At 60.8% G+C, this 19,979-nt stretch overlaps 7 protein-coding genes across 10 annotated transcripts in view; 3 read left to right on the top strand and 4 right to left on the bottom strand.

Moving 5' to 3' along the window:
• SDRG_05811 overlaps positions 1-3,493 on the top strand; it is a 3,681-nt gene extending 188 nt beyond the window's left edge. The window contains exons 2-7 of one of the 2 annotated variants that reach the window (XM_008611552.1): positions 673-684; positions 734-833; positions 882-1,304; positions 1,351-1,862; positions 1,906-2,892; positions 2,939-3,493. In XM_008611552.1, the coding sequence (XP_008609774.1) occupies positions 673-684; positions 734-833; positions 882-1,304; positions 1,351-1,862; positions 1,906-2,892; positions 2,939-3,463 (2,559 nt within the window). In that variant the 3' untranslated portion in view covers positions 3,464-3,493. Of the gene's footprint in view, positions 1-589; positions 685-733; positions 834-881; positions 1,305-1,350; positions 1,863-1,905; positions 2,893-2,938 lie in introns of those variants that run through there. The other variant, XM_008611551.1, reaches the window with a different exon arrangement.
• Positions 3,494-4,171: 678 nt separating this feature from the next.
• SDRG_05810 (hypothetical protein) lies at positions 4,172-5,585 on the top strand. Its single transcript, XM_008611550.1, has one exon. It carries the CDS (start codon positions 4,232-4,234, stop codon positions 5,546-5,548), a length of 1,317 nt encoding a protein of 438 aa, XP_008609772.1. The 5' UTR covers positions 4,172-4,231; the 3' UTR covers positions 5,549-5,585.
• Positions 5,586-5,597: 12 nt separating this feature from the next.
• On the bottom strand, positions 5,598-6,791 carry SDRG_05809 (hypothetical protein; the record flags this gene model as incomplete). The annotated part of the gene is made up of 4 exons (XM_008611549.1): positions 5,598-5,795; positions 5,848-5,874; positions 5,921-6,147; positions 6,197-6,791. The coding sequence occupies 4 exons, from the start codon at positions 6,789-6,791 to the stop codon at positions 5,598-5,600; spliced, it is 1,047 nt and encodes a 348-aa protein (XP_008609771.1).
• A 45-nt stretch (positions 6,792-6,836) lies between these two features.
• On the bottom strand, positions 6,837-7,964 carry SDRG_05808 (hypothetical protein). Its single transcript, XM_008611548.1, has 5 exons — positions 7,715-7,964; positions 7,542-7,668; positions 7,365-7,498; positions 7,173-7,315; positions 6,837-7,126 (listed from the first exon to the last, which is right to left on the bottom strand). The coding sequence occupies exons 1-5, from the start codon at positions 7,925-7,927 to the stop codon at positions 6,949-6,951; spliced, it is 795 nt and encodes a 264-aa protein (XP_008609770.1). The 5' UTR covers positions 7,928-7,964; the 3' UTR covers positions 6,837-6,948.
• A 158-nt stretch (positions 7,965-8,122) lies between these two features.
• SDRG_05807 (hypothetical protein) lies at positions 8,123-11,725 on the bottom strand. Of its 3 annotated transcripts, XM_008611545.1 has the most exons (22): positions 11,673-11,725; positions 11,396-11,622; positions 11,234-11,348; positions 11,105-11,181; positions 10,986-11,061; positions 10,873-10,935; positions 10,778-10,826; positions 10,657-10,726; positions 10,427-10,613; positions 10,136-10,375; positions 9,963-10,091; positions 9,819-9,922; positions 9,659-9,775; positions 9,394-9,613; positions 9,275-9,346; positions 9,141-9,231; positions 8,998-9,093; positions 8,839-8,946; positions 8,683-8,793; positions 8,550-8,641; positions 8,427-8,496; positions 8,142-8,378 (listed from the first exon to the last, which is right to left on the bottom strand). In XM_008611545.1, the coding sequence occupies exons 2-22, from the start codon at positions 11,607-11,609 to the stop codon at positions 8,250-8,252; spliced, it is 2,430 nt and encodes an 809-aa protein (XP_008609767.1). In that variant the 5' UTR covers positions 11,610-11,622; positions 11,673-11,725; the 3' UTR covers positions 8,142-8,249. The 3 variants fall into 3 exon arrangements, with proteins under 3 accessions (XP_008609768.1, XP_008609767.1, XP_008609769.1); XM_008611546.1 differs by lacking the exon at positions 11,673-11,725 and having other exon boundaries at positions 8,123-8,378; positions 11,396-11,652; XM_008611547.1 differs by having other exon boundaries at positions 9,819-10,375.
• Positions 11,726-12,203: 478 nt separating this feature from the next.
• SDRG_05806 (hypothetical protein) lies at positions 12,204-13,763 on the bottom strand. The gene has a single exon (XM_008611544.1). It carries the CDS (start codon positions 13,379-13,381, stop codon positions 12,236-12,238), a length of 1,146 nt encoding a protein of 381 aa, XP_008609766.1. The 5' UTR covers positions 13,382-13,763; the 3' UTR covers positions 12,204-12,235.
• A 582-nt stretch (positions 13,764-14,345) lies between these two features.
• Positions 14,346-19,844, top strand: SDRG_05805 (hypothetical protein). Its single transcript, XM_008611543.1, has 9 exons — positions 14,346-14,532; positions 14,577-14,706; positions 14,749-14,799; positions 14,853-15,609; positions 15,661-15,724; positions 15,773-16,858; positions 16,905-17,032; positions 17,082-19,434; positions 19,483-19,844. The coding sequence occupies exons 1-9, from the start codon at positions 14,411-14,413 to the stop codon at positions 19,763-19,765; spliced, it is 4,974 nt and encodes a 1,657-aa protein (XP_008609765.1). The 5' UTR covers positions 14,346-14,410; the 3' UTR covers positions 19,766-19,844.
• Positions 19,845-19,979: the final 135 nt, after the last annotated feature.

Genomic DNA, 19,979 nt, shown 5'->3' with positions numbered 1-19,979 from the left:
GGCCCTGGATTGGCTATAATGCTTCGAAGTTTCCTCGAAAGGTGGATCCCATTCGCCACTTTAGAGTTATTTTGACCAATGAATAGCAAGCACAATGACCTCAGCCCGATTCCAGGGCGATGGCAGCGCCAAATTGTGTTGGAAAATGAAATCGCCCTATCTTGGCACAAAGGTAGCTGGCACTTTGGAGAGCACAATTCGCCAAGCCGCGTTGCCGTGCGGACAGTATTGCACTAGTAGCATGTCAAATCATTAAATATGGTATGTGCCATATATAGCACATTTTGCCACATATAGTCACGCCCAACAAGTTCCAAGTCGATCGGATCGCCAAACATGGTTGAAAAATGAAATCGCCCTACTTTGGCACAGCGGTAGCCGACGCTTTTGAGGACATAATCCACTAAGTTGTGTTTCCATGCGAGCCGTATTACTAGAGAAATAGGACAAACAGTTAAACGTGGTATCCGCCACACCAAGCCACGTTTTGCCACGTTCGACTCATCACATACTATTTAGATAATTTAAGATTACACTATATACGATACTATATAACATTATTTAATAGCCTTCAATAAAGTTTCGACTTGTGTGGGGCAAGCGACCAAGCTGCCCATGACTCTTGCGCCGCCCGAGACCGTCGTGCCGGACGATCTCCCGGTGCAGTTCCAGGCCGCCGTCAAGGTCCAACCGCATGTACAGGCCCGTGATCTCAGCGTGTCGGTCCATGTAGAAGTACGTGCAAGGCAAAGGCAAGACCAAGAAGACACGCCCGAAAAAGCAACCTCGCCTGGCGCCGGAGCATGTAGCCGCCACGACGTCGGCCGCGCCAGGTACGCTAGCTCAGCCACGCAGCTCGCTAAGTATCGCTCTATGTCTAGACATGGAAGCCATTCTCCGGTGCACATGGGCGCTGCAAGAGCCCCTCAACATGGAGCCGCTGCCGAGCACGACGCTTGTTGGCGTCATGAGCGCGACGATGACCTGCTTGTTCGAAACGCACCAGGCGATTCCGCTTGCAAGCCTTGTTGGCGCAAAAGACGGTGACGTGGCAATACCACCGCGCACGAGGATCCAGGCCGCCAACGGGCACCCGATCTACCGCGTCCTGCTTGGGATCGCGCGTCGCTGCGTCTCGATGGTCTGGTGTCGTCCCGACGCCGAGTCTACGTTCAGCGACCTCATGACCATGCTCATGACGTGGATCGAAGCCGACGGGACGACGTGGGCGTGGCTCCTGGCCTTCCTCGGGACCAATGCGACGCGACCACTGCTTGAGTACACGCTCCGAACGATCGCAACGCGTGAGCCACTCACGATGTCTCTATCTTGAGCTGAATTTCCGCGTAGACGGCGCCCAGACGTCGCCAAGCCTTCTCGCGAACCTCACGACCTTCCTCGTCCCGACGTACCCGCTGTACATTGCACCGGCTGTCGTTGCCGTCGTCGCAACCGCCTCGGATGAGCACCTCTGCCTCCTCCTGAGCGTCCTCCGCGAGTGCCCGCAGCTTGTCCTCGCTTGCGATCAACATTTTTCGACGGCCCCGGCCGACACGCTGCAACGCCGCCTCGCGTCCCCCGACGTTCGGCGCCACCTCCTCGACTTGTGTACGGCGCGCGCCGCCGAGCTGGTTCGAACGCCGGTCCAAGTCATTGTTGCGCTCGAAAGCCTCGGGCCTGAGTGCCCCTTCCACGCCGAGTACCTCGCGTATCTCCCGACCAACGCGCTCTTTTTCCGTCGCACGATCGAGTCGCTCGCGCACCTCGTGACGACGCTGCCGGCCAATGACGCGCCGTCGTCGTTCCATGTCTACTTTTGGCCACTCGTCGCTCGCCACGGCAGCGCTGCGCAGATCCGAGAGGTAGAAGAATACTACACTGCGTGGGCGTCAAGCGTGGCTGTAGGTTTGTAGCGCACTGCTGCACCTACCCAGCGGCCTCGCGCGATGCCAGCAGCTGCTGCCGCACTTGCCCCCGGCATCGATTGCGAGCATGTTAGACCTGCTCGCGTCCCAGCTCTCAGCTGCGCACCCGCACCAGACGCAGCGCGCCTTGCGAGGGTTCATCGCGCTCGTACCGCCGAGCGCCGACGTCGAAGAGCCCGCTGCGCACTCGATCGTCGGCCAACTGGACGCGCTCGCGGCGTGGAAAGCGAGCTCAGGTGTGGCCCACTGGCACGCTGTACTGGCGCAAGCCCGCAGCGCGGAGGACGCGACGTCCGACTTGGCGCTCTCGGTGCTCGAATCACTGCCGTACCCGACGCTCGAGGACCCGATCTGGCAATACACGTGCATCTACGCCCTTTTGCAGCTCTTCTTTCGCCGCCTTGGGAAAGAGCGGCCGGTCGCCAGCCTCACACGCGTGCTCTCGCGCATCATCGCCGACGGCGGCGGTGTCGCAGCGTATCCCGCGTCGGTCGCGACCACGTTTACGTGTCTCTTTGTGGACGCAATTCTGAGCGCGCACGCGCCGACGACCATTGCGCACAATGTGCCGCCGGAACTCAACTTTTTCCAGCCGGACGACCGACCCGTCTCGGACGCTGGCCACGTGTTTCGCAAGCTCTCGGCAGCCAACACGCTGCGTCCGTACGACCCGTTCCCAGTCGACAGCACGACCAAAGACGCGAGTCGCGAGGTGTCGACCACGGTGCTGGCGCAACTGCAGCTCGGCCGCGCCAAGTGGGTCGACGCTGCGCTCCCGGCGCCGTCGACGTACGATGCGACGCTCCAGGGACTGCACAAGGAGAAGATGGCGGCCGCCGTCGCGTGCGGTATTGAGGCCAAGGCGCTGTTGCTGGCGACGCAGCCAGACTGGAGCGGCCTCGTCGATCTGCTCGTGGAGCGCATGCTGCCGGTCGCCGTGTTTATGCCGGCCGATGAACAGTACCGCGTACGTTTATGCATGCCAACGCTGCGTGAGCTGATCGTATGTCTAGGACGTGCTGCCCGAGCGCACCAACTTTGACGTGGATCTGCGCATGGAGCAGTGGTTACTGCACTACCCGTTTGTGGTCTCGCTCCTCGAGTGCATCGTTGCGTACGGCCCGCCGCATGCGGTGTTGCGCTGCCTCCCGCTGCTCAAGAGCCTCCTCGTTGTGCTCATCAACTACTGGCACGCGCGTCGACACCAGCGCCTCGACGACGTCCAAGACGATGGCACGCCGCCGTATCTGCACATGTCGCACATGCTCGCGGTGACGTTGGAGGTCATGGCGGTCATTGCGCAGACGCAGTGGATCCCCGAGCCGCTCCAAGGCTGCGGGACGCTGTTCCCGCGTCTGACACCGCTGGACATTCGATCGATCCTGCACGCGCTGTGGCTCTACCTGAGCGACCACCCGCCGACGCGCCACGCCCGTGAGAACGGCAACATGGAGTACTACCTTATGCCGCTTCAGCATGCCGTGCACCGCAACATGGCCGCCATTGGACCTCTCTACGCCCAGTTCGCCTTGCATTAATAATGCTACATTGCATCATCTATCAGCTCCGTCGCGGCTACTTGACCTCATGCGACGAGGCGACCGGAAGGGTCGCTTCACGTGGCTTCAGGTGGATGGAAGAGGGAAGAGAAGGCGGCAGTAGCAATGGTGATGAGCAGAAGCTTTGGAAGCTAGTACGACATGGACCTGCAAGATCGTGCGAGATGATTTTCGGTGGTTGGAGGTTCGCCGTGCGTTGAGCCAACGGTCCCAAACTGAGTCCAGTCCTTGGCTGAGCGGACCCTCTGCAGGATAGTAAGTCATTCAACAACAAATGCATAAGCTAACCTGCCATGGACTACCGGTAGAATCATGCTACACGTTATGAACACCCGTCTCGCGACTTGAAGGCAACTTGCTTTGTCGAACGAGAAGCTGCTACACGGCGAGATGCTTGTCGGCTGCCATGCCGGTGACTAGCTACCAGAACCAGAACTAGCTACCAGAATCCGCTCTTGTACCAGAACACTCGAGCTACCAGAACTCTCGACCAGAACGCGCAAGGCGTGGTGGCACTGACAGTCGTCGATGGGAGAGAAAGGCGGTATCTTCGGAGCGACAGGACCATCGTCGCTGATTGGCTCGTGGTTGATGGGGTTGGATGTGATTGGCGGGCGCGAACGGTGGTCATGAGAGCCAATCGATTTTATAAAAATACTCCCCGAATGTATGGAACCGACACGGGTCGGTCAATAAAATAAGCCACGCCGCGTGCCTCACTTTGAATTACTACTTTGAAGAGGAACCATGTCCCGCAAAGGTGTCAAGATGGGCTTGAGCGACTTCCTGTCGACGGCCGACAGCAACGGCCGTGCCCCCGTGCCCGTCGGCCTCGATGCGCTCCCCAAGGGCCCTCGCGCTCGCACGGATGACGACGATGGCGGCTACCGTGGTGGCCGTGGCGGCGGCGACCGCCGTGACCGCGAGCCCATGCGCAGCGACGGCTCGGACCGCTGGCGCGGCGACCGCACCAGCGCCGGTGGCTCCAGCTTCCGTGGTGGCGACGAGGGCTTCCGCGGTGGTGGCTCCAGCTTCCGTGGCGGCCGTGAAGAGCGCTTCGAAGAGCGCCCCGCCCACATGCGCTTGAACCTCTCGCGCCGTGGCGAAGACGGCCCGTCGGGCGGCTCGTCCTTCCGCGACTCGCGCGGCGCCGACGACGACAAGTTCTCGCGCGCCTTCTCGCGTGGCGGCGACAGCGGCCGCTTCGGTGACCGCGACGGCGGCCGCTTCGGTGGTGATCGCTACGGCGACCGCGACGGTGGCCGCTTTGGTGGTGACCGTTACGGCGACCGTGATGGCGGCCGCTTTGCCGGTGACCGCTTCAACAGCCGTGACAGCGGCCGCTTCGGCGGCGACGTTGAGCGCGTCACGTCGGCGTACGAACGCCAGACGATCAACGAGCCCAAGGAAGACCCTGCCGAGATTGCTCGCAAGAAGAAGGAGGAGGAGAAGGCCGCCCGCATCGCGGAGAAGAAGGAAAAGAAGCGCCTTGAAGATGAAGCCATCGCCAAGGCCAAGGAAGAGAAGAAGGCTGCCGCCGAAGCCGAAGCCGCCGCTGCTGCCAAGGCCGCCGAAATCATGACGTCGATCCTCGCCACCGAGAAGAAGGGCGAAGCGCTCGTCGCGGCCGCCAAGCCCCTTTTGAAGGGCACGAAGCTCGTGCCGGCCGTCGTCATGGCCGCGCTCGTCAAGCACAACCAGTTTACGGCCACGTCGAGCGTCAAGTGGATGACGCCCGACGAGTATGGTGCGTTTATGGCGTACGTCATGGCGCCGACGTCGCCCAAGGAGCAGCTCAAGGCGCTGTACGCGCTCCAGCTCTTCATGCACGAGAACCGCGGCTTGGACGGGAAGAAGACCAAGGGCATGATGGAGACGTGCTTCAAGGCCCTCTACGCCTTTGACGTGATCGCGGACGAGGCCTTCATCGAGTACAAGTACGACACGGAGGACAACACGCCCGGCAAGATGCAGGCGTTTATCGAGACGACCGAGTGGCTGAGCTGGCTCGAGACGGCCGAAGACGACGACGAAGACGAGGACGAGGACGAAGACGAGTATTAAACTACGTAGAATAGAAACTCATTTTGTGCTGTGTATACTCTCACTGGCCTCAATCGTCGGTGGCCATCGCATCGAGCTCGGACCACATGGCGTCGGGCAGCAGCGCCTTGCAGCGCGCCTCCATATAGGTCACAGTCGCTACGTGCGTCGCTTCAAACTGCGTGAGGTCGGTCGTCGTGGTCAAGACAGCCGACCGCGCCGCAACGGAGCCATCGGCATCAACCTGGACCTCGTCCTCTTTGAGCATCTACATCGCACCGCAGCATGACCATCTCTGAGGATCGTTGTCATCGTAGTACCTCCCAGTCCTGGAAGGTGACCAGCGCCTAAGAATCGAGGTATGAGATCTGAGAGCATGCGGGAGGGTCGTGCCTCGTAGTAGCCCGGCGGCGGCGTCTCGAGACCCGGCGGAAACTTGAACGTGATGGGCGCCTGGGATGCGTAGAAGATCAAGTTCGCAGGCTCGTGGAGGTCGTTGGCGGGCATCTCGCGGAAGACGCGCACGTGGCGGAAGACCGACTTGAACGTCGCGCGGATCGCGTGGACAATGTCCATGTTGGGCTCGTTGTAGTAGCCGACAAAGTTCATGACGACGACGCCTAGGGGCATGTCGATGAGGACGAGCGACGACGAAGGCGGCCGTCGTACCGTGGCGGGTGAGCCATCGCTTGTCAATGCGCGTGAGCGTCTCCTGCGTGTAGAACGGGAGGACGTTGAAGCCCGTGTAGACGTCAATGATGGCGAGGTCGTACGGCAATGCCGGCTCGTCCGCGAGGAACTGGAGGCCGTCCATGACGTACGTCTGGCCGCGCGGACACGGCGCGACGCGGCAGTCTTCGTACTCAAAGTACGACGCGGCCATCTCGACGGTCGCGGCGCTGAGCTCGACCGCGTCGGTCGGCACGCCGTTGGTGCGCAGGAACGTCGGGACAGTCCCGACGCCGAGGCCAATCTGGAGCGCGCGGTCCAGCTGGCGCTCGAGGAAGATGGACGCCTGCATGACGGCGAAGCCGGGGTACACGGCCTGCTCGCGGATCCCGTCCTCCATGAACATGGCGCCCATGATCGAGTGGTCCGAGAGCAGGAATTGCATCTCGACCGTCGACGACGCAAAGACCATGTCGGCGCGGACCGTGCTCACGCGCGTGCTGCCTTCGAGCCGCGTCGCGAGGATGTCGTACGTCGTGGCCGACGGGTTGGCGGCGAGGGCGGCGCCGGCCAGGAGCGTTGCGAGCCAAAGCATGGTTTTTGCAAGTGCGCCCGCTCCAAATGTGCTAGAAACACCCAACCCCCGCACGTAATCTCATTCGAAGCCCAGCCGGCGTCGTTCCTAGTCCTAATACAACTATAGTATGTACTATATCGTCGTCGAAGGTGGTGTAGTATGCAATCTAGTCGGTCTACTGCTGGAAGCGGACCTCGGGGTACCACTTGAAGAGCGTTTCTTCGAGCTCCGCGAACGCTTCGTCGAGGTCGTTGTTGACGAGGACCTTGTCAAAGTGACCTTCGCCAGCAAAGTCGACCTCGCCCTTGGCGTTCGCGAGCCGGATCTTGATCTTGTCCTCGGTTTCGGTGCCACTAAGCAAGGATGGTTGCAGTAGAAGTTGGTGGGTCGTTGCCGTACCGGCCGCGCAGGCGCTTCTCGAGGTCGGCCATCGACGGCGGCGCGACGAAGAGGTAGTTGACCTTCTTGAGGTTGGCGCCTTGGACCTGGCGCACGCCCTGGACGTCAATGTCCAAGATGCAAATCTTCTCCTGGGCTTGCACCTACTCACGGATTAGAGTTAGACGCGTACGGACAAGATAAGGGTCATACGTGTTCGACGGCAAACTTGCTCGTGCCATACCGGTTGCCGTGGACGTTGGCGTGCTCGAGGAAGGCGTCCTTGGCAACTTGGCCGTCAAACTCGTCGATCGTGACAAAGTGATAGGCGACGCCGTTGACCTCGCCTGCATGTTCGTCAGTCGCTTGTCATTGGAGATGATCGAGTACCTTCACGCGGGCCACGCGTCGTGTGGCTCACCGAAAAGCCAAAGAGGTCGGGGTACTTGGCCATGAGGCGGTTGATGAGCGTGCCCTTGCCCACGCCCGAAGGACCGGCAACGATGAGCGGCGCCGGCTACGCGCCTCATGAGCCAGTGTGCAAGTAAGTTCAAACAGCGTACCGCGATCTTCATGGGCGCGAGCGCGTCAAAGTGGGCCTTGGCAAAGGCGACGACGTCGGCGGGCTTCTCCATGAGGACGGCGCACATGAACGAGCTCATGAGCGTCTTGAGCTCCGGGTGCGCATCGAGGTACTCGAGGTGGTCGCGCTTGATCTCTTCCTTGCGCTCGTTCAAGATCGAGAGCTCCTCGAACGTCAACGTCACTTGGTCCATCGCCACTTGCCAAATATTCGAGTTGGTTTTGCAGCGTTTTATTCGACATACAAACATCCAGTCACTCGCTTCACAGGCCCACGTGTGGCCAGTTCCCGGAGAAATCCCGGACGCCGTCGACCCACCTCGAACTTTGGTCACGTTGTTTCCTCACCATCTTCCTCTTCTTCTTGACGAGCATGATCAAGTAAATATTGCACGACGAATGTATCAACTTGATGCATGCACGTGTCTCCGTAGCGTTTGCATCGGGCGAAGTTCATGTGATCCCATGATAACGCGAGCACGGAGGTTTAGGGTTACACGACCACAAAAGTGATCACTAGGGGACTTGGACGTAATCGTCAAAGTTGGGTTCGTCTTTGGGGACGGGCTTCTTGTCTTTGGGGCAGCATTCACTGATCATGTGGCTCACGTGCTTGAGGACGCCGGGGATGCGGTACTTGGTTGTCTGCAAATAGTGCTGCAGAGACGGTCGAGATGCCATCAAACGACGTACCGTGCTGAGGAATTGCATGAGACGCGCGCGCGAGATGACGCCGACGAGCTGGCCGCAGTGCGTCACATACCTACGTAGCAAATATACTCTTGCGGATGATGGGCAAATCTCAAACACTCGTACGCGTTGTTGAGTTTGAGCATGCGGAAGATCGTATCGACGCGCTGCATGTTGGTCATGCCCACGACAGTAAACGGACTCGGGTTTACGAGCACCTAACAGCCGCATAAGATCTGATCGCTGATGGCGTCGATACCGTCAGCTTGGTGCGCTCGAGGATCGTGTTTGTGCCGAGCCCGAGGACGTGGCCGCCCCGTCGAAATGCAAACTGGATACGCCAGTCGAGGAGCTGCTTGGTGCGGTCGTCCTAAGATCTTATTACGCATCTATACCTCTGTAGGACGAGAAGTACCTTGGCCTGCGGTGGCATGAGCCGTGTCTTGAGGTAGCAGTACTCGATCGCTTGCTGGAGGCGCGTCCGGGTCACCGCGCCAATCAAGTGCATCGACCGTGACGAGTCCTAGCATACCAGCAAGATAAGAGTCGGTATTAGACCTTAGTTTGGTCGTACGACGATGGGGAAGACGGGGTCGCCCGAGAGCGCGAGGAGCTCTTCTGCGCGCCGGTACGTAGCGTCGGCGCTCAGCACAACCATCGCATCCACCGTCTACACGACCCTCGTGAGACTCTACTAGAAAGTCGAGAGGAAATGACCTTCATGACTTCCCAGCTCGGAATGTCGTAGGCCGCTTTCGGCAATTTTTGCAAGCGCGGCAAGCGTGACGTCGTGATGAGCACGTCGTAGCTACAAACCGTTGAATCGCAGTATGACGCGGAAGGAGACATACACATTCTCGATGAAGCGACCGCCCGTGAAGTATGCAGCCAAAATGGAGATGGACACGGGGATCGTGAGGTACCTACGGACAAAACACTACGTCGGTCGTCGGCGAGAGACATCTCGTACCCGTTGTGGCTCACTTCCATGATGATGACTGCGGTTGAGATGGCGCGCGTGACGCCAGTCGAGAAGGCGGCGGCGCCGAGGATCGCAAATTCAAACGGTTCAAACTCGGTCGAGACAACGCCCGTGACTTGGATGGCTTCGCCAATCATGCGCCCAAAGATGCCGCCGATGACAAACGTCGGGGTGAAGACACCAGCGGGCAACGGCACAACGACGCAGACTACATCAAGGCCCTTCATATATGTAGATTCAGGTATTTGCATACTCATGGTCAATATGTACTTGAGCGGGAAGAACGTGATGAGGGACCGCGCGAGCTCCGCGCCCTCTTCTTTCGAGTCGGCCTTGGTGAAGAGCGTATTGATGATCGTCTGCGGCGAGCCTGCGTGATGCGTCGATGAGTGCCTCCGTGAAATCAACTCTACCGTGGTCGAGGAACCATGCCGGATCGCCAAAGAAATCGAAAATGTTGGCAATCAACGTCACGAGGATGACGATACCGAGGCGCTTGTACAGTAGTCGCGGGCCGCTACCTCGTGTTTCAAGACCTGGCGGAAAACGTGGCGTACCGAGAGCTGAGAAACCACCGATCGCGCACTCGCACGAGCATCGAGATGACAAAGATGAAGACCGCGCCGAGGACGCCGCAGACGACACCGATAAAGATGAAGATGCACATGTCCACGGATGTGAATTCGCTACAGCACCCTGTTGCATACAAGTTGTCCATACCTCAACGCACCGAGTAAAGTCCGTGTCGATGAGGCCGAGACCCGCGGACCGGTCAAAGAGGCCGTACTTGCCGTTCGTGACCAGAAACGAAATCGTGATCGAGCCCGCGAGTGCGGCAAAGAACGATCGCGGAAGCGTCCGCACCATGTAAAACGACGATGTGACTTCGACGGCAAAGAGGACGCCGCCAAACGGCGTTCCGAACGTCGCCGCAACGCCCGAGGCGCACGCGCACGCGAGCATCTCGAGCCTACGTCCACACTACTTGAGACAACTTGTCTTTGGAAGAGATACGTCGTACCGCTTGGCCGAGTCGTCGTGGATGCGGCGGAAAATGTCCATCTGCATCAAACACTCGGCAAAGCAGCACGAGATCATGATGAACGGGCCTTCTTTGCCGATACTGAGCGCCGCCGCGTACGCCATGACAAGCCCCGCCATCTTGACGACGAGGCAGCGTGCGCTTAGGAACTCATGCATGTCGACACCTACGACACCATTACGATGTGATCGAGTCGCAGGACCTTGAACCAGAGAGCGCGACTTTCATTTGTGGCAGACCCGAGCCTGCAGCTTCCGGCGATACAAAGTGAACGAGAAGCTATCGACAACCATATTGAGAGCCATTTCAGAATCCAAAGATGCATCGTACTGTCCCAAGGATGCCGGCAGCAAGGGAAAAGAGGAAGAAGACGCCAAAGCTACACCAAGGGTCGTGAGCGAGCGACGGTAGCAGTGTGCGCGAACCCGTTGCTGGCGAGCGCTTGGTGGTAGGCGGTCACACGCAAGATGATGGCGTCGAGCCACAGCCTAGCGCGCATCGATATGCAGTGAGACGAAATGCAAGTGAGGTCGAGTACCCGAGGAAGGCGGAGAAGAGCCCGATCAAGACGAGGAGCACGGGACTCTGCAGCAAGACGACGATACCGCGCCAGCCTAGCACAGTATAGCGATTGCGAGCGTCAGTGTCGAAGCGCACCTTTGGGGTGCGGCGAAATGTACATCGAGTGGTACGCGCCGTCAAACACAGTCGCGTCGTTCTCGGGGATCGTCGACCTACCGCATCATGATCAGGTTGCAGAAGCTGCAAGCGCAATCGCTTGGGTACGTCGAGGGCGTTTGGCTGCCGCCATCACGCAGCGCGCCAAGGCTGTTAGTGCGCGTCCGGAGCCGCGGCGCCGAGCTCTGGGGGTTGTACTCGAACGGGTGGGGCGTTGTCGACGCTGCAGCATCGCGTCGCATCGTCGGGCTAGAGAGATTGGAATCTTACCTTGCTTGGCATCCCATGGCATCTCGTCAAAGTCGTCGCGGAACACGGGCGATGCAAGCTCTTCGACAACAGAGAACCGCCACTGGCGCGACTGGCGGTTCTGCGTGCTCGAGACCGGCGTCGGCGTCTCGCGCCCGGACCCGACGCGCCGGGGCTCGGCCGCCGTGTTGACGCGTAGATTGAGACCTGGTAGCAGAGGCTGCTTCTCGGCCATGCTGGACACGTTCCTAGTCCACGTCTCGTTAGCCGCGATCGACGGGCGCCATCGCGTTGGTACCGTGCAACTTGGCAATTGTTGCACCTTGTGGCCGACGACGCGCGCGTGATTGGTAGAGCGGTTAAGATTTCAGCCAATCATATCGCTGTGCCCACTTCAACGACCGCGGTGGCCAAGACACTTGAAGTAAGTATAGTTTGGCTAAGGGTGGCGAATCTGAGGTTGAACATCCGGAGACATCAGCGCGGACGTCGGCGGGAGCTCCGCGGTCGCCGTGGACGCCTCACATGTCGCGCGCATCCACGTGGCTGTAGCACTTACGCAGGGCGGCCCTCTCTGCTTGCCGTGGCTCTGGCGCCGTGGCGCGACCGCAAATAAGAACTCATAGCTGGGACGAGCCGCGTGGCATGTCGCGTGTCCGTTCGGCGACACGGGTGCATGGACCGTACTAGCCCGCCATGGGCGATCGATTGTCCTCGAACCGAGGACGTATTACACTGTATTGGCACCGCCTCCTCCCCTGCGTGGACCGCAGTCTCGTGAGACCACACTCCTCGAGCCACAGCGCTGCAAAGCGTGTCAAGCCGAGAAGGCAAAGATATGGATGCAACATGCTACGAATTTTATGCAGCGTTGGCAAAGCCAATGCGGGGCTTGCCGGTCGTGGACCACTCGAAGACCGTGTAGTGCTTGCGCATGAAGACGTCGCCGAGGATCCAGAGCGGGTTGCCGGGAATGTCGAGGCCAATGAACGCAAAGAGGCAGACGGGGCCGCTGCGGATGATGTACTCTTGCTTCGTGAGCGTATACGCCTTGCCGCCGACCGTAAACGTAATATCGGGACCCGGCGAGTCGCACTGGATGAGGTACTCGCCCATAATGAACGCGTGGGCGCCGACCTCCTTGGCGAGCTTCTTGATCTCGGCCTTTGGGCCTGCAAGCAGCGATGTGCCAGAGTCGACAATGCACTGGACGTTGCTCGCAATGGCTTGGTCGCCGGCCGTGACGCCGTCCAGCGGAATCTGCCAGTACGTCGAGCTCGAGAGCTCGACATACGAGATCTCGCCCGTGTAGTGCTTGGGGTCCAGCTCCCCGAACGTGAGCTCACCCGGCTGGTTGGTGCCGAGGTAGAACGCAAAGAGGGGCTTGTCCAATGTCGCGAGCATGCGATGGAAGGGCGTCTCGACGTGGCCGACAGAGATCGAGTCGAACGCGAGCCCAAAGATCCCGTCAAAGCGACCAAGATAGTACGCGGGCCCAAGACCCTTGGTGACGTTGACCTCGGCGAAGATCTGGTCCTGCAGCTGGATACCCGCGACGTTGAGCGTGTCCTGCGAGAAGTATCCCGAGACGGGCCCGCTGCCATACTGAATGTGGAAGTCGGTGCCATTGGCCTTGTACGACGACGAGAGGCTGTGGTTGTAGTGCTTGTGCGCCCCAAACGCGCGGTTGGGCACCCACAGGTTGCTCGAGCCCGTGTCGAAGATGACGTTGAAGCTCTGGCCCGGCGACCCGAGCTCGATCTTGCCAAAGTACTGCGCGTTCTGGAAGTTCTCAATGACGACGCTGCCGCTGTCGTGCACGACGTCGTCCGTGAGGTCGGCCTGCGTCGGGTCCCACACGGCCGTGCGCTGGCTGCGCGGCTGGTGCCACATGACGCTCTCGACAAAGGTCGCGTCGTCGACCTTCTCCATCTTCATGCGGAACGAGGCCGCGTCTGCGACGCCCATCGCGAGCGCGGTGACCGCGAGCGCTGCCTGGATCTTCATCGTCGTCGGTCCAAAGTCGAAATGATTCGCTTCCGCACAAGTGGATCCACTTTGGTTTTAAATCCCTTGCTTCCTGAATAGCTTGGTGTTTGTATGAAGAGCTGCCTTTCTGAAAAAAAGAGTGCGACCAAGATCAGTCCAATGCCGGTCGTGGCAGCTGCAACATGACGAGCTGTTTGCACCCAGCATCCGCTCGATGGCGACACGGCGCGTCTTGCCCATGGCCGCATCGAGGTAGGTAGACTCATGGACGCGAGTGCTGGCGGAACACGGAGGCGGCGACGGGGCGTAGAGCAATGTCGAACACCGTCATCGGAGCAAAAGGCCGTGCCCGAACGAACAAGACTAGCAGCGCGCTTTGCACTTTGCTGATAGCGCGGCGAATCTACACGTCGTAATCGTGTCGATCGCACCGCTGTCACCACGGTTGATGCAGTCTGCGAGCACTGCGGTGCCGAAGCGGAAGCACTAGCCGGTAGTCTAGCGCCGTAGTCTCGACGGAGGACACGAGAGCGCATATACACCGTAGCAATCTCCAGCATGCATGCAGTGTACCAATGCAGCGTCGCTCGATTTAGCCTTCTGCGCAGGCCACGACGACGTGCACCGACGCGCGGGCGGTGCGCCGTCGCTCCAAAGGCGGTCGGTTGTTTCTCAGTCCATAGGCGTCACGACAGGCTGCAATTTTCAGGAGCCCTCTGCACCGCCACTCTCCATCGATTCACCGGTGGCGCAAGCGCTTCGGTCGCGGTCATGGCCGGCGGCGGCACCGCCACCGCGCCCACCGCCGCCCGAACCCTTCCATTTTCTTGCTCCGTTTTATGCGGCAAAGCGCCAGTTTATTTTTAGCCAATCGGCGGCGGATTCGTCGCATTTTGGCCAATCGCGTGCGTCGTAACGCGGGTAGGGGAAGATTCAGATCTTGGGTTTTGTATGGGCTTCTTTAGGTTCGGTGGTTGGCGTCGCCGGTGACAATTTCTGGTTTCTCGGTCGGCCACCGACGCCGCTTGTCTCGCTTCACTTGCGCGCATGGCAATGTCCGCCGAAGCCGACGGCGTCTGCCAGGAGACGAATGGCTACATCTGCCCACCGTGCTTAATTTTCTACCCGACGCCGGCGGAGTTTGAAAACCCACTGCACTACATTTCGAGGTAGCCAAACTAGTCGACTAAATTCGACTGCACGCCGACTGTAGCATCCGCGACGAGGCGCGCAAGACCGGTATCTGCAAGATCGTGCCGCCCAAAGGCTGGCGCCCGCCGTTCGCCGTGAATGAAAAAAAATTCCGCTTCCGCACCCGGCTCCAGCCCCTCTACTGCATCGAGGTACGTCTCGATGCATGGATGCGCAAGGCGAATCGTTTCTAGGGCAATGCCCGCGAGGAAGGCCAGTTCCTCGAGGCCCTGCGCATGTTCCACGTACGCTGCAAAGATGGATTTGTGGGTGGTTTAAAGGTGCCTGTTCTTGCTAGTACCGCCGTGGTGCCCCGATGCACGACCTGCCGTCGATCGATGGCAAGCCCGTGCCGTTCCAGCTGCTCTACCGAAGCGTCTCGGAGCTTGGCGGCTTTGCAGCGGTCGAGACGGACCAGCAGTGGCCCGCGGTGATTGCGAACCTCAATGCGCTCTCGACGCTGCGCATTCCGCTGGCCTCGAGCAACCACGTTCGCGACCTCTACCACACCCATCTCTTGAGCTACGAAGAGCACGAAAAGACATCGTCGACGGCAGACGACGTCACGGCACCTTCCGCGCCGGCCACGCCGCTGCACACACCAGCCCAGACACCGGCGCAAACACCAGCGCAGACGCCGTCAACGCAAGACGACGACGACGAGGGCTCGCCGCAGATCGTCATGAAGAAGCGCGGTCGCGGTCGGCCGCGCAAGTCGGAGACCGCGCCGTCGACGCCCCAAAAGCCAACGAGTTCGGACGCCAGCAGTCCGCCGGCGATCTTTCCTGGCTTGATCAAGCGCGGCCGTGGCCGGCCTCGAAAGAACCAGAATGGTCCGCGCATCTTGATGCCGGACGAGCAAGAGCCCGTGCCGGCGTCGCAGCTCGAGCCGTCGGGCCTCGCGTCCGACCAAACGCGCACGGAGCGCTTGTCGCCGCCGGTTGTTCGACTGCAGCAAAAGTTTTACCGCGCGTTCCAGACCGCCGAGCCGCTTCTGGGCGAAGTCAAGCGCGTCATGGGCGGCAAGAAGCCGTCCGTCGCGATCGAATATGCGAGTACGTTGTCTAGTTTAGAGTATGCGTGGACGCTCACGCGTGCTGGCGTAGACGGCGCCAAAGACACAGTGTCGTACGCGACGATGCAGTTCATTCTCGCCAACGGCAGCGACCCGTACGCTCCGTGGACTCATTTGCATGCATATGAAACTTTGTGTTGTAGGGCCATGGCCAAGCTGGCGCTCTCGGAAGAGATTTGCCAGATCTGCCTCCGCGCCGACTGCCGCGACCGCATGCTGCTCTGCGACGGCTGCAACGGCGGGTACCACGCGTTCTGCATCGCCTCGCCGCTGGCGACGATGCCCCAAGGCGACTGGTTTTGCGAATCGTGCATGAACGAGAAGGCGGCGACGACGTCGACCAGCCAAAAGTTTGGCTTTGAGACGGGCCCCGAGTACACGCTCGCAGCGTTCAAGGCGCAGGCCGACAAGTGGCTGTCGGAGCACTTTGACGGGAACCTACCGACGCCGCAGGAGCTCGAGGCCGAGTACTGGCGGCTCCTCAACTCGCCCAACCACAAGATCGAAGTCGAGTACGGCAGCGACGTGGACACGGGCGTCAACGGATCCGGCTTCCCGGTCCTCGACAAGCTCAAGAAGCTCCGGTCGCGGCTCCTCGAGCGCTGGAAGAACGTGCATTTGCACGCCAAGGAGCTCGACCCGAGCGATGTCGCGCTCCAAGCGCTCCTCGTGGAGGGTCTCGCGATGAAGAACGAGGCGGACTTCGACGCGATCAACCAGCTCGAGATGTACGCGAGCAGCCCGTGGAACCTCACCAACCTCCCGAAACTCAACGGGTCACTGCTCCAGTACCTCGACGAAGACATCAAGGGCGTCATGGTGCCCTGGCTCTACGTGGGCATGGCCTTCTCGACGTTCTGCTGGCACGTGGAAGACCACAACTTTTACTCGATCTCGTACCTCCACCGCGGCGCGCCCAAGACGTGGTACGGAGTCCCGGGGCACGCGGCCGGGAAGATGGAGGCCGTCATGCGCAAGCTGACGCCCGACCTCTTTGTGCACCAGCCGGATCTGCACCTCCAGCTCGTGACCATGTTTTCGCCCGAGACGCTGCGCAAGCACGGCGTGCCCGTGTACCGCGCGACGCACGAGCCCAACGAGTTCATCGTGACGTTCCCGTCGTCGTACCACGGCGGCTTCAACAACGGCTTCAACCTCGCCGAAGCCGTCAACTTTGCGACGCCCGATTGGCTGCCGTGGGGCCACCAAGCGGTCCAAAACTACAAGCGGTTTGTACTCGGGATCGTTCCTGTGAGATCTGAGTGGCGCGCGTAGCTTTGGCAAAGTGCCCGTCTTCTCGCACGACGCGCTTCTGTGCACGCTCACGCTGGCGGCGATCGAGCACACCAAGACGATGGAGTACCCGGGCTTTGTGTCGCAGCTCCTCCCGAGTCTCAAGCAACGTCCGACGATGCGTGCCCTTGCCGTCGATGCTCAGTGTCTTATGTGTAGTCTACCAAGAGGCGCTCGCGTTCGAGACGGCCGGGAAGCGCCTGCCCAAGGCCGAAGACATGACGACGTACCTTGCGTCCCACGGCCGCGCGTCCTCGTCGACGCGCAACTCGGCGCGCATGCGGGATTGCAAGGCCGACGACGACGGCGATGACGTTGACGAGCCTCCCACCAAGATGCAGAAAGGGCGGTCGGGCAAGATGATGGCTGCGGGCAAGATGATGGCCTCGGGGAAGATGATGGCGGGTGGCTCGCGCATGTCGCGCATGGTGCTCTGGGCCGGCCGCTCGGGCAAGAACGAAGGTCTCCGGTGCTCGCGATGTGCGCAGTACTGCTATCTGCAGGCCGTCGTGTGTCTCCGCTGCCGCCACGTGGGGTGCGCCGACCACATGGACATCATGTGCAAGTGCGACGCCAGCCAGTTTGGGTGCTTTTTGTACCGGATGCACCCGAGCCAGCTCTTGGAGTACATTCAAGCGATCGAGACCAAGGTGACCAACCTCACGAGCTGGGAAGTGCAGGCCAAGACGTTCTCGACCGTCAAGGGCCTCGAGGAGGTCGTGCGCATTGGCGAAACCCTCGTTGCGCAGGGGCTTTGGGTGCCCCACGACGTGCTCGCGACGCTCCAAGCGACGTACAAGCTCTTTCTGGCGTGGCGCGGACGCGCGAGCCCGCTCTTGGACAAGACGCGGAAGCAGCCGACGACCACGATGAAGGAGCTGCAGGCGCTCATCAACGAGGCCTCGACCATGTCCTTTGTCATCCCCGAACTCGAGCGCCTCAAGGCGCTGCAACAGGACGTCGAGGCCAAGCAGGTGGCCGCCCAAGGTATCATGCAGCAAATCGTGTGCCTCAAAATGCAGCAAGGCCGACCGCTCGACGAAGTGGCCGACGACTGGACGACGCTCCTCAAGGACGAGGCAGGGCCGCTCTCGGCGCTCGTCGAGACGATCCAAGCGGCGGTCGACTCGCTCCATTCGCTCGGCGTGCTCGTGCCCGAGCGCAGTCTGCTCATGAGCGACCTCGCGTACGTCAACTGGCTGCTGGCCGCCAACACGCTGCTCATGCGGTCGACGACCAACGTGCACAACGTGCCGCCGCAGGACTGGACCGTCTTTGAGATGTTTCCGTCGATGCTCGACCTCAACGCGCTCTGGAGCTCACCGGCGCGCAACCTCGTGCACCAGGGCTGGAAGCTCGACAAACTCTCGGAGCTACGCGCGCTCTGCGACAGCGAGCGGCTCAAGCTCTCGCTTGAAGACAAGGTCCGCGCCGTCATCTCGCTCGAGGAGCTCGAAGACATGGCGAAGCGGCTCATCCAGCTGCCGGCCGTGCCCATGGAGGCGGTCCAGCTACTGCAGCGCCTCAAGGACGGCAAGCAGTGGGAAGCCAACGTGGCCACGCGCATGGACGAGAAGATTGCGCTCGCAGACGCCCTCCAGTTTGAAGCGCAGGCCGAGGCCGTCGGCATCCCCGCGTCGTCGCTCCTGCGTCGACAGCTGCACAACCGCATCCAGGACGCGCGGCGCTGGCACGTGCGGGCGTTTGGGCTCTTCAAGCACCCGGTGCCTTCCGACCCGGACGGTGTCTTTGTGCTGCAAAACGTCCTCGACGCCGCCAGTGCGACCGAAGACGACTTGACGGCGCTTGTCTGCGTCTGCCAACAAGTGTGCTCGAGCAAGGTGCCATTGATGCGCTGCTCGGGATGCTCGCGCCAGTTTCACCTCGCGTGCGTCGGGGCGCCGTCGGACCGCCCGCCGAAAGCCCCGTACCTCTGCCAAGAGTGCTGCCAAGCTCGGCGCAAGACCTACATGTACCGCGGCGGGCCGCCAGCGCCGCTCTACTGTCTCTGTCGCGAGCCCGTCGACAACGTGCCGATGGTCTGCTGCGACTTTTGCGACGAATGGTACCACGCCAAGTGCATTGGCATCTCGCCGACCGTCATGAGCACGCTCGAGGCGTACCGCTGCAGCGCCTGCGCGCTCCGGCAGGGCGTTGGCGCCTCCAAGCGGCGGTCCCGCCCGACGCCCAAGCAAGTCGTGGGCCTCATTGCGCGCGGCGAGTGCCTCTCGGTGGAGCTCCCGGCGCTCGACGACCTCCGCGCGCTCGTGCTTCGGGGCACGGACCTCCACAATGCGATTGTAAGTTTTGAGGCGCACTTTTTCAGTACGTTTTCGATCCGGTCGATTCTGCCGCGCCTCCCCGATGTCATCGCCGCGCTTCAGACGCAGCTCGACGAGCTCCGCCGGTACGAAGCGCTCGTGCAGCTCGAGGCCGCGCACAAGAAGCTGCGCGCGATCCAGTGGTGCGTCCGCGCCTGCGAGCTCACGCTGGCCAACAAGTCGGCCCCGCGGTACGTCTCGACGACGATGTGGTATCCGTGCTGAGTGGTGCATGCTAGGTATTCGCAGCTGGTGATCCTCTTGGGCGACGCCAAGCAAGACAAGCTCGAGTTTCCCAACGAAGAGATGCGGCATTTCTACGGCGAGATCGAAGCCAACGTCAACCGCGCAGTGACGTGGGTCGAGAGCGTCAAGCAGCTGCATTTGAACCCTGCGGCGCACACGTACGCGCACTTGGCGCAGCTCCGGTCGGCCGCGGAAGAGATCTCGCAGTACCTCGTGCTACCCGATACGGCGGTCACCAACTTCAACGTGGCGCTCAAGTACGACGGGCCCGAGTAGTTGAACATTTAGTAGGTTGTAGCGATAGGATACGTGAGATGCGAATGTGTAGAGCGCCCAGTGTACACGTATGCCTTGGGGATTGTCGAGAAGATCCGACCGAACCCTAACCCCGCGGGCTAGGTGTACGCACGCTGGGAATCAAACGTGCAGCACTGTGACCGACCACGCCCTGCGTCGGCGCGGTGACGTCGACATGGCGCTCTTGGGTCGG

The sequence above is a fragment of the Saprolegnia diclina genome, assembly GCF_000281045.1.
Source record: "Saprolegnia diclina VS20 unplaced genomic scaffold supercont1.15, whole genome shotgun sequence".
Taxonomy (NCBI): Eukaryota; Oomycota; class Saprolegniomycetes; order Saprolegniales; family Saprolegniaceae; genus Saprolegnia; species Saprolegnia diclina.
The sequence above is the reverse complement of the archived record's forward strand: the minus strand, read 5'-3'. Positions and strand labels throughout refer to the sequence as shown.